The sequence below is a fragment of the Fukomys damarensis genome, unplaced genomic scaffold (genome assembly GCF_012274545.1).
Source record: "Fukomys damarensis isolate Sample0158 unplaced genomic scaffold, DMR_v1.0_HiC HiC_scaffold_23, whole genome shotgun sequence".
Classification (NCBI taxonomy): domain Eukaryota; kingdom Metazoa; phylum Chordata; class Mammalia; order Rodentia; family Bathyergidae; genus Fukomys; species Fukomys damarensis.
In genome coordinates, this window is record NW_022900935.1 from 882,754 (window position 1) to 897,340 (window position 14,587).

At 59.2% G+C, this 14,587-nt stretch overlaps 1 protein-coding gene across 3 annotated transcripts in view; it reads left to right on the plus strand.

Annotated features, from left to right (window-relative positions):
- Kazn (kazrin, periplakin interacting protein) overlaps nucleotides 1-14,587 on the plus strand; it is a 93,244-nt gene that overhangs the window by 46,227 nt on the left and 32,430 nt on the right. The window contains exons 3-8 of one of the 3 annotated variants that reach the window (XM_010610615.2): nucleotides 1,651-1,787; nucleotides 4,580-4,750; nucleotides 7,957-8,146; nucleotides 10,314-10,444; nucleotides 13,142-13,192; nucleotides 14,398-14,521. In XM_010610615.2, the coding sequence (XP_010608917.1) occupies nucleotides 1,651-1,787; nucleotides 4,580-4,750; nucleotides 7,957-8,146; nucleotides 10,314-10,444; nucleotides 13,142-13,192; nucleotides 14,398-14,521 (804 nt within the window). Of the gene's footprint in view, nucleotides 1-1,650; nucleotides 1,788-4,579; nucleotides 4,751-7,956; nucleotides 8,147-10,313; nucleotides 10,445-13,141; nucleotides 13,193-14,397; nucleotides 14,582-14,587 lie in introns of those variants that run through there. The other 2 variants (XM_033767219.1, XM_010610614.1) reach the window with 2 other exon arrangements.

Genomic DNA, 14,587 nt, shown 5'->3' on the forward strand with positions numbered 1-14,587 from the left:
GATTTACTTCACATAGCACACAGTCCGCCCGCTTCAAGGGCACAGGCCGAGGAGTTTGTGCATTCACGGCTGTCACCACAGCCAGTATCAGAACGCGTCTGTCACCTTATGGGGGACCCTACCACCCTCAGCAGCAACCCCACATTCCCCAGCCAGCCTAGCCCAGCCTGAGACCGAGGCAGCTGCTTGCTAATCTCCCCTCCGTCTCCAGAGATGCTGGAAACGGAGCCTGTCTGCCTCTCCTCTCCCTAGCACGGTGTTGTCGAGGCAGGTCCTCCTGGCCGCATCGTTGCTGAACTTCCTTTGATCGTGAAAGAGCTTTCCATTGTGTGCCTGCATCTCTCCTTTCCTTTGATTATTCACTGCTGGACCTGTGAGCAGTTCCCACCTTCTGGGGTGTGATGGCTGCTGCCAAGGTATCTACACACGAGCTCCTGCGTCTCCCTCCGCCCCTCTGGGGTCGGTGCCAAGAGGCAGAATCGCTAGCTCTAGGGTAACTTTGCATTTGATCCTTCGGAGGACCCGCAGGACTGTTTCCCAAAGCCGCTGTGCCGTGGCTCCCTTCTCCCCACGGGTAAGAGAACTCCCACCTCTCCACGTCCTTAGCGGCACACATTACTGGCTTCTTCAGTTCAGCCGCTCTCTGGGATGCGGAGCGGCGTCTCCAGGTGGTCGTACCTGTGTCTCCCTAATGACTGAGGTGTCAGGCTCACACTCCTGTGCATGGACTTCCTGGCCAGGTCTTGGAGATTGTTTAGATTCTTCACCCAATTTTTCAAATGGGTCGCCCCTTTCTTTTGTTTCTTCTTCCTCTCCTTCTTCTTCCTTTTTTAATATGGCCTTCCCAGTGAACCCCCAGCCCTTTTTATCCTTTAGGTTTATTTATTCATTTTATTTTGAGACCAGGTCTCGCTAAGTTAGTAAATGGCCTGGTCGGGGGTTAAAAATTTGCCGTCTTCCTGCCTCAGCCTCCCAGAGTGCTGAGACTACAGGCACGTAGCACCATGCCTGGCTTCTTTTTCTTGGTTTTCTCACTACAAATAGGTTGTCTTGTTAATTAAGCTGTAAGACTTATTTGTGTGTTCTCAAAATAAGTGCCATATCAAATACAGGAATCGCCAAAATTCCCCTACGTTCAGTGGCTGTCCTCGAATTGTCTGGCAGTGTCCTTTGCAGCGAAAGTGTTTAATCTCGATGAAGTTCAATTTACCCCTTGTTTTGTTTGGTTTGGTTTGGTGGCCCATTTCTGGGTTTCTTGTTTTTTGTGTTTTTAATCAAACTTCTCTCCCCAGGGAGAAAATGGAGTAAATGAGGCACTGTCTGGTTGGGTTAGGGTCATTTTTGTGGGCCAGGGCCCAGGAGTTCATCTTAGCACAGAATCGGGTTCCCTCCACTTGCAGCATTTGGGGTCAGGCGCTTGCCTGACGTCAGCTCCTAACCCCGGGGGACTCGGCCAGTTTGGAGCCGGGAAGGACAGGGTCAGCTTCCCGTGTGGGTGGGAAATCTGAGGAGTGAGAAGAGGGACTACGGGCACAGTTGGTCTGGGTTCAAATCCTAGGCATCCCGCGGGACACTGGACATTTTACCGTCTGTTGAAAGGCTCCGGAGCAGGTGCTGGGGCCTCGGGCTGATGCACTCTTCTGTCCACAGCCATGAAGGCCGACCGGAAACGCTTGAAGGGCGAGAAGACGGACCTGGTGAGCCAGATGCAGCAGCTGTACGCCACGCTGGAGAGCCGCGAGGACCAGCTGCGAGACTTTATCCGAAACTACGAGCAGCACCGCAAGGTGGGTACCGCCCGCAGGTCCCAGCCGGGCCTGGACGGTGTGCACAGGGGAGTGGGGGTCCAGCTGCTACCACTCCCTGATCCCATGCCTGCCCCCGGCTTCCCCTTTACCTCTGTGAGCCTCCGTCTCCCCATCTGGAGGAGGGTGATGGTGCACGGCTGCCGTGAATGCCCTGGGGTTGTGGGCACTGAGCCCAGGGCATGGTGCCTAGCACAGAACCAGCACTCAGTGGCTGGGACCCGTTCAGCTGATGAATGCGCCGTGACAAGTGTGAGGAGAGCAGCGCACCTGGGAGACAGCAGTAAATGCTTCCTGCAGGAAGAGAGTCTGGGAAGGTTTCACAGAGGAGGCGATGTATGAGTCGGGCTCTGTGGCATGCGTAGGAGTTTGTGGGTTAGATACCTGAGGAATTTGATTCAGCAAATGCCCATGTAGAATCTGCGATATGTGTGCCCAGGAGGATACTGAACCTGGAAGAGTCCAGCCCCAGTCAAGCAGGGCTTTGCGAGCCACTGTGTCAGCAGAGGACTTTGACCTTCTGATGTGCAGGGCAGAAGAATAGCAGAAAGCCACTGACACAGTGGGAGGTGGGGTTCACAGTGTGCAGCACTTTTGGCGATGGGAGGGCTGAGCTGTTCTGGTCACAGGCGGCGGACAGTTCCAGCAAGGATGTGGGCCCTGAGCCGCAGATGAGATGCTATGTCCCCAAGCCTTCTCGGCTCTTTCCCAGTGACACCGCTGTCCTGTCCCTGGGGCCCGTGTCCCTTCCTCTCCATGATGAGAGCAGCCGAGCACTGTCCGTGCCAGCTCCCCACCGCCTGGACGGTGTTCGGGGCTCTGGCGGCCCTTGGTGCCCCTCAGCCACTGCTGCCTCCATCTGTCCACGTTAGGCCCCTTAGCTCAGCCCTCTGCGTCTGTCCCTGGCAGATACAATGTGCAGCCTGGGGACACCCTGGAGGGAGACGGCGGGTACAGGGCACAGATCCTGGGGTCTGCACCCTCATTGCCACTGCGCCACAGCTTGGGCATCTCTGGAGAGGGAAGCCCGGGGCCCTGGTGACACAGGCACCTGCCTGCATGCACACCGCGTCAGAACAGTGCGTACTTTCACATGCTCGGAGCAGAGCCCCACACAGCCTGGGCTCCATACCTCACAGTTGCCCAGAGCCGTGGGGAGGGCCACCCGTGCAACCCATTTAACAGCTGAGCTTGTGGGGAGGCGAAGTCACCCTCCATGGCAGCTTGGTAAGGTGCACAGGGCCGGGGTGCAGAGCCCCCTTGCAGCGTTTTTGTCAGGAAGGCTGGCACTCTGCGCTGTGGTGGTGGACGTTTCATTATTATTCCCAGGACTCAGGTCAGTCATTTGATCCCAGAAATGCCGCTGTGGGCTTCAGAGCCTCCTAGAAGGAGCGTTCATCTGTCACCATCTAGCGTTGGTCTCCCTGGCACCCAGAGAAGGAAGCAACGCCCCTGGCTGGCGGGAGTGGGCCAGCGCTGGGAGGGCAGTAGGCAGGCAGAAACTGTGCAGAAAGAACCCGAAGGAGGCACGAGGGCCTCAGAGGACGCAGGGGCCAGGTGCTGGAGGACGTCACCCCGGACCTGCACCTTTAAAGGGGACAGATCAGGATTCCAGAAAACCAGGCACAGAGGCGCCAGTACGGGACCCCGAGGGTCAGAATGATGGCGCTGTTAAGGGCATTCACTGATTACGGCCTCAGAGGCCGCCTTAGCGGGAGCTGGTGTAAAGGTGATCTGAGCAGTACCCAGCTTTGCTCTGCCCCTCCGTGCGCACACATGGCCTTTTCTCGCTTCCCGTTTGCCACTGCGACAGTAACCCCGAGGGCTGGGGTGGTCTCCCTGCCTCTGACTCACAGAGGTGACCGTGGAAGCTGAGGCGAGGTCCCCAGCCTGGGGTCAGCGCGGAGGCAGCGTGCCAGCCCCGGAGTCCGCTGCGGAGCCTGCGCGTCCCCCACGCGGTGTAAAGTGTTTGGATGGCCTAGGTGTGCAAGGCGCCCCGAGTGGTCCCCAGGGAAGTGGCTGTGCGGCCAGCCTGGCGCTTAACGGCAAGGGCATCTCAGGTCTCTGGGGGTAGCATCGAATCCACTCCCATGGGGCAGGAAAATCCCGCAAACGCCACGTCATTCTGAAGCCATAGGTAATAAAAGGCCACGCACCCAGCCAGCAGCGAGGTGGGGGTTGAAAGTACGGAATAAGTAGAAGCCTCTAGTAGAGACCCCCGCGTGCAGCTCAGGATGGCCCCGCTGAGCTCCAAGGTCATGTTTGTCCACTGACCTCACTGTGCCTTTTAGGTTCATTTGGGAAAATGAAATTTGGAAGACACCTTTCTGTTCCCTCCACTAGGACCTTCCCACGGAATTTACACCCCCGTGTGCCTCCCTGCTTTTTAATTGTAAGACAGGGTCTCACTGAGTTGCCCAGAATGCACTTGAACTTGTATTCCTCCTGTCTCAGCCTCCCACAATGCCGGGATTGCAGACGTGAGCCACCACGACCAGCTGGAAAATGCTCATTTTTAGACGTTACTGCTCTGCTCCCGGTTTCCACGGAGGGCCAGGCTCCTCCAGGCGGGCCAGAGCAGAAGCAGTGTCACAGCCTCTGGTCAGTGTTGGGTCCCAGCCCGTTTCACAGATGCATTTTCCAAGACCACGTCGTTAGAGCCACTGCGAGAAGCTGAAGCCGCGTGTCCTGGGGGTGCCCCCGAGGGGGTCCCTGGCTCCAGAGTCTCCCCCAGGGTCATAACCCCACGGACGCTGTCTCTCCCCTGCCCGCAGGAGAGCGAGGATGCGGTCAAGGCCCTGGCCAAGGAGAAGGACCTGCTGGAGCGGGAGAAATGGGAGCTGCGGCGCCAGGCCAAGGAGGCCACGGACCACGCGGCGGCCCTGCGCTCCCAGCTGGACCTCAAGGACAACCGCATGAAGGAGCTGGAGGCCGAGCTGGCCATGGTGAGAGCCGCTCGCTGGGCACGCGACCTCAGGCTGCCCTGCAAGCTGGGGGTCGGGACGAGCAGCGCTCCAGGGCCCTCGGCCCCAGAGCCCATCCGTCCCTGTCAGCAAGTGTGGGGAGCAGGAGACCTCAGCCTGTCCACACTCCCCAGGCAGCTGTAAGAGCAGAGGGAAACAGGCTGGAGGATGTGTATATATTTGTTTAGGAAAACACGTGGAAAAACATACACCAAAATAAGAACATTAGTTATCTCAGATGGGAGGAATTGCACATGACTTCTATTTCTTTTTTGCTCTTTTTTTTTCAAATGTATCTGAGGACAAGTCTTACTTGGGTCACTCAGGGTGAAAAATGCTATTTTTTTAAGTTGCAAAACAAACTCCCCAAATATTCCCGAACGCTGTTCTGAGAAGGTGCCTGGGGTACTGCAAACCCAGAATTTGGTTCCATCTGTCCTGCACGACCTGAGCCACACTCAACTCATCTAAGCCTCCGGTCCTCCCTGTCACTGGGGCAGGGGCTGGGCTTTCCATCCTGCACTCCCCTTCCCAAGGTGCTGGGTAGACGCAGAGAGCTGAGAGGGTCTCTGAAGGCCACCAGGGCTGTCCCGCAGTGCCCCCCCCGGACCTTCCAGTGCAGCCGTACAGAAGCACACTTAGTCTTTGCCTGTGTGTCGTAAACAGTGACAGGACGGTTTCCGGTGGTGACTTTCCTCAGGGCAGGCCTGGCTCCTTTTGTTGCCTGGGTTTCCTGGCCCAATGCTGACCCCTAACGGTGAGGGCCATCGAGGCAGGAAGAGGCAGCAGTCTGGGGTCCCCTCTGGGGTGGGCTTTCTGCCATGGCGTGGGTGGTGCATCTCAGATGAGCTCTCCTGGTGCCCAGGGCAGACAGACGTGGTGGCTCCTTGCCTGGACTGAGAGCCACTCACCTCTGCCCCTGGTCCCCCAGGCAGACAATCGGGCCTGCCTCTTTCCGGCAGACATCCAGCCCTCAGCTGTGGGGAGATGCAGCCTAGGTTGTGGTTCTGTTGAGGCATCAGCACGGGCGGTGTCTGCCCAGGCACAGAGGACGGGGACTTTACAGAGCCATGGCGGCTCCTGGCTTGTTGGGGAGTCCGTCTCACTGCAGGTCCTCCTGTCGCCCGCCACCTGTGGTTCACAGCCAGGCCGTGATTGGCTGGCATAGCTGCCCTCTCCACGCTGCTGGCCTGGGGCTGCTCTGAGTAGCTGTGCCGGGAGGAATCAGGGTTCGAGGTGCCCTAGGAAGGGAGGGGCCGGGTTCAGAGAAGGGCGGGACGCCGAGGCGCTGCGGGTTGAGGCCGGCCTGAGCTCCGGGAAGAAGGGTCCTCACTGCAGCCGGTGCTGCGGAGGAGCCCCAGGATCTTGTCCTCCTTGATCGCCCTCCCCCCAGTCCAGGTGAACAAGGGTTGGGCCTGAGGCTGGAGAAGAGGGGAACGTGGCTCTCCACACAGTGGGTTTCGTCCTGCTTTGTGTGGTTCTGGAGATTGAAACCAGGGGCTGTGCGCTGAGCTGCATTCCCAGCCCTTTCATTTGTTTTCACGCCGAGACAGGGCTTCCCTAAGTCACTCAGTTGCCCAGATTGGCCTCCTACTCGTTACCACCTGCCTCGGTCGCCCAGATCCCCGGGAGAACAGGAGCACCCCACCACGCTCTCGGTGACGGGAAGACTAGTCAGTCTTGGCAGCCGTGTGCGGTTATCCCCAGGTGGCAGACGGGGACCCAGAGACGGGAAGAGGGGAGGAGCCTCTCCAGATCCCACAGCTCCGGCAGTCTGATTGCGGAGTGCCAGCCCACGGCACGGCGCTTCCGTATGACCAGTGAGGACCCTGGTCCGAGCGGTGGAGAACCTGGTGCAGCCCACACGGCCAGTGGTCCACGTGGATTAGGAGCACATTTCTACCTTGGCTTTGTCACACAAGCACGCCTGTGTCGCTTTACGAGTTTGCAGGCTCTTGGAGTCGGAGGAGGGAGAGGCTCAGACACAAAAGGAGGGTGTCCGAGCTCAGGAGGGGCCACCACAGGAGGTGGCACTTGTGGGAGCGGTCGGTAGAGAGACGCTGCGTAGATCGCCTTGGGGAGGTGGCCCAGCCCAGCCCAAGTGCGCACATGTGTGAAGGGAGACCTCGCCAGCCTCACCTGCCATTTCACTGTCCCTGGTAGCACAGGCTCCGGGACCTCAGATAGTGTGCGACAGTTGTAATCCCAGCACCTTGGGAGACGAGGCAGAAACATGACAAGTCTGAGCCCAGCGAAGCCTCTGTCTTAGAGGAAAAGAGTCGGCAGTGTGACTCCGTGGGAAGGGCCTGGCTTCAAGCCCCGGGACTGGAAAAAATAATTGTGAGTGGGTACAGTGAGAGGCTCCCGTGCCCGAACACACCGGTACCGCTACCAGTCCTGAGCCTGTGAGAGAAGGCACCACCCAGGCCCGACAGCGGGGAGACCCTGCTGGGTGGGGACAGCAAAGCATCCTGCCCAGCCTCTTCCTGTCACCCTCCTGTGCCACCTCACAGGGCTGCTCGTTTCTGGGGACGGACAGACATTCCCTCACTTTCCATGTATGTGGCTGGGCATCTCTGCACGAGGAGAGAGCCCAGGGCTGCGTGCAGCGTGATGGGCCTCCTGTCTCCCGCTCACAAGCCAGGGGAGCCGGTCAGGAAGTAGAAATGAGCAGAGATGAGAATATGTAACTGATACACGCGTCCTTTCTCCCCAAAAGAACTGGAGCTCACATACCCTGGGGGAGTTGGCATGGCTAAGGCATCTCAGTGGCGGGCAGAGCGGAGCTGCAGTCACCCCAGAGGGCCCTGCCTGCCCTCACTCTACCCCGAAGTATTCCTGGGCTGGGTCGGGGACCTGCGGGGTCCCTAGCCTGGGATCAAGGAGGGACCTTCGCTCCCGTGGCGTCGGCAGACCACAGACTGAGTTCGGGAAGTCACGGTAACGGGAGCTCCACTCGCTGGCCAGCCCTTGGAGAGCCCTGAGGGAGGCCTCCCTCTGCTCCCCTTGCTGGCCTCCCTGTGCTCCTGGAAGTGATTCTCTCACACAGGGTTCCGACTCCCTGAGGGTAGCCTGGAGCTCTGCCGCCCAGTGCAGAGGTGGCTTCTTGGCTTTCTGGCCACGGTGGTGAGGCAGCCTGAGAGGTCCCCTTCACCGCAGCTTCTTCCTGCCCCCCGCTCTCTCTCCAGGCCAAGCAGTCCTTAGTCACGCTGACCAAGGACGTCCCCAAGCGGCATTCTCTTGCTATGCCGGGCGAGACGGTGCTCAACGGCAACCAGGAGTGGGTGGTACAGGCAGACCTCCCGCTGACCGCAGCCATCCGGCAGAGTCAGCAGACGCTCTACCACGCGCACCCTCCCCACCCTGCGGACCGGCAAGGTGAGTCCTCCTCAGCCTGGCCCTGCCACGGCTTCCAGTGCCGCTTAGGAGGCCGTCCAGCCTGGTGTTGACAGGCGGGTTCACACTGCAGCAGCCTAGGATGGTGTGGGGCAGAGACCGCGGGCTTTTGTTACTGAAAAGGCTAAGAGATGGACTTCAGGCATAGCCGGCTCCAGTGGTCAAACAATGGCTGAGTCTCCTCTCTGACCATTTCTTTCCACCTCTCAGCTCTGCCCAGCTCCGGTAAATCTCATCTTTGAGTTGTCTCTTGCTACTGAAGCAAAGCAGACCCCTTTTAAGGTCTTTAAAGCTGACCAATCTTGAAAAACAAGCTGTCTCTTCCCTCGCTATCTATATCAAACTCCAAAAAACAGTCGGGGTCACAAGTCCAACCCTTGGCCAACTACTGTGTCTAGAGAGGAGCTGGTACTCTGATTGGTCAGCCTGTCACATGCCCACTCTGGACCAATGAGTGTGTCCACAAAGAACTAAGTATCCTGATTGGCCAACTGCAAGGGAAGCACCAGAGTCCTTGATTGACAGCTCCAGCCAATCACAGGATGTGCAAGAAGATGGGAGTATAAATGTCACAGATGTATTTGCTCCAGACTCTTGGCAGGGGCTTCCTGAGCAATGACTGTGGCCTGCACCCTCAACTTCTTTATGCATAAAAGGGGCACTGGGTTCTTAGTGCACGGTATGGATTGTGATTCTGTTTGCTGAGACTTCCCTCTACCCACCTCATGGGGTTGCCCTGGCAATGAAATGCACACAGTTTCTGGAATGGGGCCCAGGTAAATACTGGCTGCCGACCTCACTGGTAATACCATCATCATTGTCTTCCTTGAGAGGTGTCACACAGCGCTTTTAGAACCTGACAGTAAACAAACACAGTACTCCCTCTGCCAGATGGAGACGGTCTGCCCAGGGCAGGGTGACTCCAGGGTCGGGGCTGAGGGCTTCTCCTTGGGAGCCGAAACGCAGAGCTAGGAGAGTTCGGACCAAACTGCACATGTCCAGCTTTCTCCTTGGGCGGGGAAACTGATCCCCCGAGAGGGCTGCTCTTTACCTCCTTGAAGCCCAGGTGCACAGCCAGCTGTCCTGCCCAGGGACCAGCTGGGGTGGCAGGAGGCGGGGCCTCTCCTCGGGAGCACATGCTGGGCTGGGAGGAGCCGACAGATCTGCCCTGGGCCCTGCCTCAGCTGCAGACACCTCCTCCTCTGGGAAGCCTCCCTGATTTCTCCTGGGCCCTGGGCCCTGGTGAGACGAGACACTGCGGCAGAGCCTCCACCGCATGCCTCCCTGCAAATACACTTGCCCTCCACCCTTGTCACCCGGTGCCTCCTTGCAGTAGGCTTGTCACCCACGGCCGCCGTGTGGCACTGGGCCATTGCCATCCCATCAGTAACAACCGGCTCGGGGAGGGTGAGGAGCGAGCCCCAGACCACCCAGCCTGCGGGGTCACCTGGACTGGAGCTGATTGCCCCGTCGCACCCCAGCACCCCCGACACACAGCAGTCAGGTTGCAGCAGACACCGGCCCTGCAGACAGGAGAGCAGTCTGTCGGTCACTCCCGCCCCCGGACTTCTTAGCCCTCTGTTTATTGAGCTCCTACTCGCGCTGGGCTGCATGTGGTCTGGAGTCGGACACAGATGAGACACTCGGGCCACCTCCTGTGACCTGGTCTGTGAGCAGGCAGACGGCACCACGTTCATAGAGCAGCGGGAGTCAGGGTGAGGTGCTCCTGGTGGGCGGAGGAGCCCCGGAGCGGGGCAGGAGGGAGACGGGCCCCAGGGGGAGTGTGCGTTTCAGCCCCAGAGCTGCAAGACGCCTGTGGCTCCCACAGCAGAGGCTGCCACATCTTCCAGAGAAGAGCTGGCGGATGCTGAGGAGTAGGGACATGTGGATGGACGTAGGGCTGTGTTTCAGAGGCATGTGCAGGGGACGGAGACCTCGGGGGTCCCCCACTGACTTGGGGGGCTCCTTGTTGGAAATCTGGTGTCAGGCAGGTGAAGGCCACACCGAGTCTGGGGCGTGGCAGGGCCTTCGCAGCAGGTGCCCCACGGGAACAGGCAAGACTCAGTGTTCCCAGCTGTATGATGGGGGCGTTGGGTGCACGGCGGAGACACCCTGCCCGTCCCACTCACCAGCTGTCCCTGCCTTCCAGCAGTCAGGGTGAGCCCCTGCCACTCCCGGCAGCCCTCGGTCATCTCCGACGCATCTGTGGCTGAAGGCGACCGGTCATCCACACCGAGCGACATCAACTCCCCACGACACCGGACGCACTCCCTCTGCAACGTAAGGCCAGCAGCAGCGGGGCTGGGCGCCCGGGCCCTGCCCAGGGACCACAGGGCAGGGGTGGGTGAAGTCGCTCCCGCTTTTTCCTCTCACCCACCCAGGGGGCGCTCTGGCGGAGGAAGGCATTTCCTCTTCTGGTCTTTCCTTTTTCGAGAAGCGCTGGATGTGGGGAGCGAGAGAAAGGAGGCCCGTGTGCTCCTTGTGTCCGGGAGGGCTGAGAGCCCAAGGAAGGCCAGCCGGGTTGGCTGCAGGGTCTGTGCAGCCACCGCTCCGCCCGGGGGGCCCTTCTGGGACCCAGAACCTTCCAGAACCCTGTTCCCCTCAGCACTGGCTCTCGTCCTGCGTCTAGGGATGGAACCCTAGTGTTTGGTTTGTTTGGGGGTTTTTATTTGTCTCCAGGGATTTGGGGAGGTGTTTCCGCTGGAGAGAAGCCCTCCTGTGAATTTGTTCCACATCTGTTCACCTGCTAATTTAATCAGATGCTTTTACTACATCCTGGGTACCAGCTGCTCATAGACGGCAGCTCCAGCCACCTAACTCACAGGGGCCGAGGAGTGAGGCCGATGGGCTCCGTATGAGTCCATTTCCATAGCTGTTACAAAACATTGGAGGCTGGGGGATTTATAAAGCAAAACAGGATTGCCCGGCACACAGCTTTGGAGCGTGGGGCCAGCTGTGGTGTCCCCTTCCTTCCCGCAGGCATGTCCAGGCATGGCCAGGCAGGAGCATATGCGGGAGGGGTCACAGTGAGACAGGAAGCCAGGGAGAGGGGAGGGCCAGGCTCACCTCTATAACGAGAGGAGAGTGGAGTCACCAGGGTCCCGAGAGTGACCTCCATTCCTTCCGAGGGCAGGCAGGGTACCTCAGGCGGTTGGCGCCATGTGCCGAGACAGACAGAGGGTCAGGTCTGCCGAAGCCCAGGCAGGCTTTCTCAAACAGTCAGCTACTGCTGCTTTGTTGACCAGTGAAACGTACTGAAGAGAAAGGAGGCAAACACATTGGAACAAAGCCAAAGCGAATAGTCGCTGATGACGGGTTGGGCCCCGGGGCCCCAGGCATCTGGTGCAGCGTGCAGATCAGTAACGACTCCCCTCCGGGAGAGGAGTCCTGATGGGCACATTCTTTACATCTACAGTGAGAATGAGACGCTCTCACAAAAACAGCTCAGGCTGCAGAGGCTGCCTCAGCCCAGTAGAGTGCAGGGCAGGGGCCTCACGCAGAGGCCCCGCTCAGGGCTGGGCTTCGCTCCTCCGGCTGTGAGGAAGCAGAGAGGAGCTGGTCGTGGTGGAGAGAGCCCAGGCAAGGGGGCGGGCTGCTCCCAGGGCTCTGGAGTCCGCTCTGGCGTGGGAAGCCCCGTGTGCAGTCGCCCCTGGAGCTGGCAGCGCCCCATCCTCCCCGAGGGCCACGCTCTGGCTCCTGGTGGCGCCAGACGGCAGCAGTGCCACTGGCAGGCGTGTCCGCAGGGGGCTCTCAGCCAAGCCAGGCCGGCCTCCCTGCAGCCTGCCGTGTCACGCGCCTGGTGCTGGCACGGTGCTGTCCAAGTGTGCCCTGCACAGGTGCTCTGTAGTGACCCCTGGTTCGTCCTTTTACCCAAACGTTTGGTGACGGTGAGTCTACCCAGCACTATCTCAGTTGCCTGCAGAATAGGTTCTGTCTGTCAAATTTGAGCTGAGACCAAAGACCAAAGCTTTTTTTTTAAGATCTTGCTATTTGCTGTGTCTGTAGTTCAGGCTGGCCTTGAACTCACTGCGTAGCCCAAGCTTCAAACTCGCAGCAGTGATCCTCCTGCCTCAGCCTCCTGAGTGCTGGGATTACAGGCATGTGCCACCACACCCAGTTAAACCATCATTTCTTCCATTCTCTCCCCTGACCCCAAACTCCTCTCTCCATCTGAATAGCTGTGCACACAGGCAGGCTAGGAAAGAGTCCCAAACTAGCTGCAGGTTGCATCTGAACTTGCATCGGCAAGAACCTCACCCTCTCCGCCTGCACCCTAGCCACTGACTGAGGGCAGAGTTCGGGGCTCAGCCCAGAGAGGTTGGAAAACATAGAGCGTGGTCCAAGGGACGCCTTTTAGTGCCGTCTCCCTTCTGGGCATTCTTTCTGCAATTCCAGGAACCACCTCCAGATGGCTCTAGCAGTGACTCTTGCTCCAGTGTCCGCCCTCAGCCAGGCAGGTTGATTCCTGGTGAGGGCTTTTGGGCACTCACAGACCAGCCGAGGTCTCCCGGGGCAGGGCTGGCAGAGCACTAGATGTGCTGGGCCATCTGGGGCTCCTGCCTAGCCCCACGCTGAAGACAAAGTGTGTAGAGCTGCTGCTGGGCTGGGAGAGATCAGCCCAAATCGGAACTGCCTCGCTGCTTGGCATGAGCTCCCGAGAATGAACCGTCACGGCCTGCCAGCCCCTACGCAGACGGTGTGTGCTGCTTGTGGAAGAAGCTGGCGGTCACACTGTCCCCCGACGCATTTCTGTCCCCACCTCATCGTGCTTTAGAGACAAGTATATTTCTTTATGGAAGGGCAGAGCACGTGGGGAGCTCCCCGGGGCCTCTGGCCAGGACCCCTGAGCTGGCCTCCTAGGAGTGTGCGCCCCGGGAGCCGAGGGTGGGCTCCCCACATGGGGGGCCCGGAGGGGTGGTGTCCTTCACGGGGTCACACGCTGCGTCCTTTCATCTCCCTCTTCTCCTTTGGCCACAGGGCGACAGTCCCGGCCCAGTTCAGAAGAACCTGCACAACCCTATTGTACAGGTAGGTGTGCCTTCCGCAGCTCGACCGCCTCGTCCCTGGGCCCCTGTCCTCCCTGCTGCTGCTCTCAGGCTCCCAAGGTGGACAGTAAGGAGCCACGTCCCTGGTCACTCGGGGCCTCCTCTCCTATCCTTTAAAGTTTAATAACCTAGCTGGTGGGCTCTGCTACAGACTTCATCCATTTTTGGCACTTTGAGTAATCTGTTGTCAGCAAGGACAGGGCATCTGTGGCCCCGGGCCCCTCACACTGGCCTGAGCGTCGCAGGGCCTTCCGCTGGGGAGGAAGTGCGGCTCTCTGGGGGCCTTTGCCCAGACTGTCCCGCCACTGTGGGTGGCCGGGAGCCGTGCATCTCCATCTGGCGTGAACCCCACCCTTCTGTGGGTAGCACCGCGTGTGTCTGTATACGCAGCGTGTGGCAGTCGGCAGAACTCGAATGCGGACCCTGCCTCCACTCCCACGGCTCCCCCAGCAGGATGGGCAGAGCGGCCTCCTCCCTATTCTTACTGCCCTTGCTGTCTCCGCCCCAGATGGGAAACTGGGCTCAGAGAAGGCCCAGGGGGACCTGGTCAAGACCAGCCCTTGCCCACCCGCTAAATGGCCCGTCGTGCTCCTGTCCCGGGCGTTCCGAGCTCCTGCCCACACCAACACACACCATACAGGGGGCAGGCACCGAAGGCCTTGGGCAAATTGAGTTTAAATAACAACAACAACAATAATAATAATGGTACAGATGACACTAGCAACGCTATTCGATTCCTCTTACGTGCCAGGCAGTTGAGCTTTTTTTTAATTTACTTTTATTTACTAATTCAGTTTTACAGAACTAATGAGCCAACCCAGGGCCTTCACACTGAGCCACATCCTCAGCCCTGTTTAATTTTCTTCTTTTCGAGACAGGGTCTCACTGAGTTGATAAATTAACTGCCCAACCCAGGCTCCAACTTTGAATTCTCCTGCCTCGGCTTCCCTGAGTGCTGGGATTACAGGCACCAGCAGTCTTCTAAGCATCTTTGCCCTCCCTAGAGTGAAGCCCCCACTACGACCTCGGCGGGTGCCCTCCTCCCTAAGCGGTTTCAGGACGGGATCCGGCCCCAGGGACCACCTCCTGCCGTCTCCCCCTCCCCGTGCCCTTGACCTTGGCCCATGGGCTTTAGCACCCGGCTCAGCTGGTCTCTGTTCTTCTCCCGCCCTCCACCCGCCTCCTCAGTCACTAGAGGATCTTGAAGACCAGAAACGGAAAAAGAAGAAGGAGAAGATGGGCTTCGGCTCCATCTCCCGCGTCTTCGCCAGGGGAAAGCAGCGGAAGTCCCTCGACCCCGGCCTCTTTGATGGTACCGCCCCTGATTATTACATAGAGGAGGACGCGGACTGGTGATGCCGCCGCCTTCCCGCGAGCG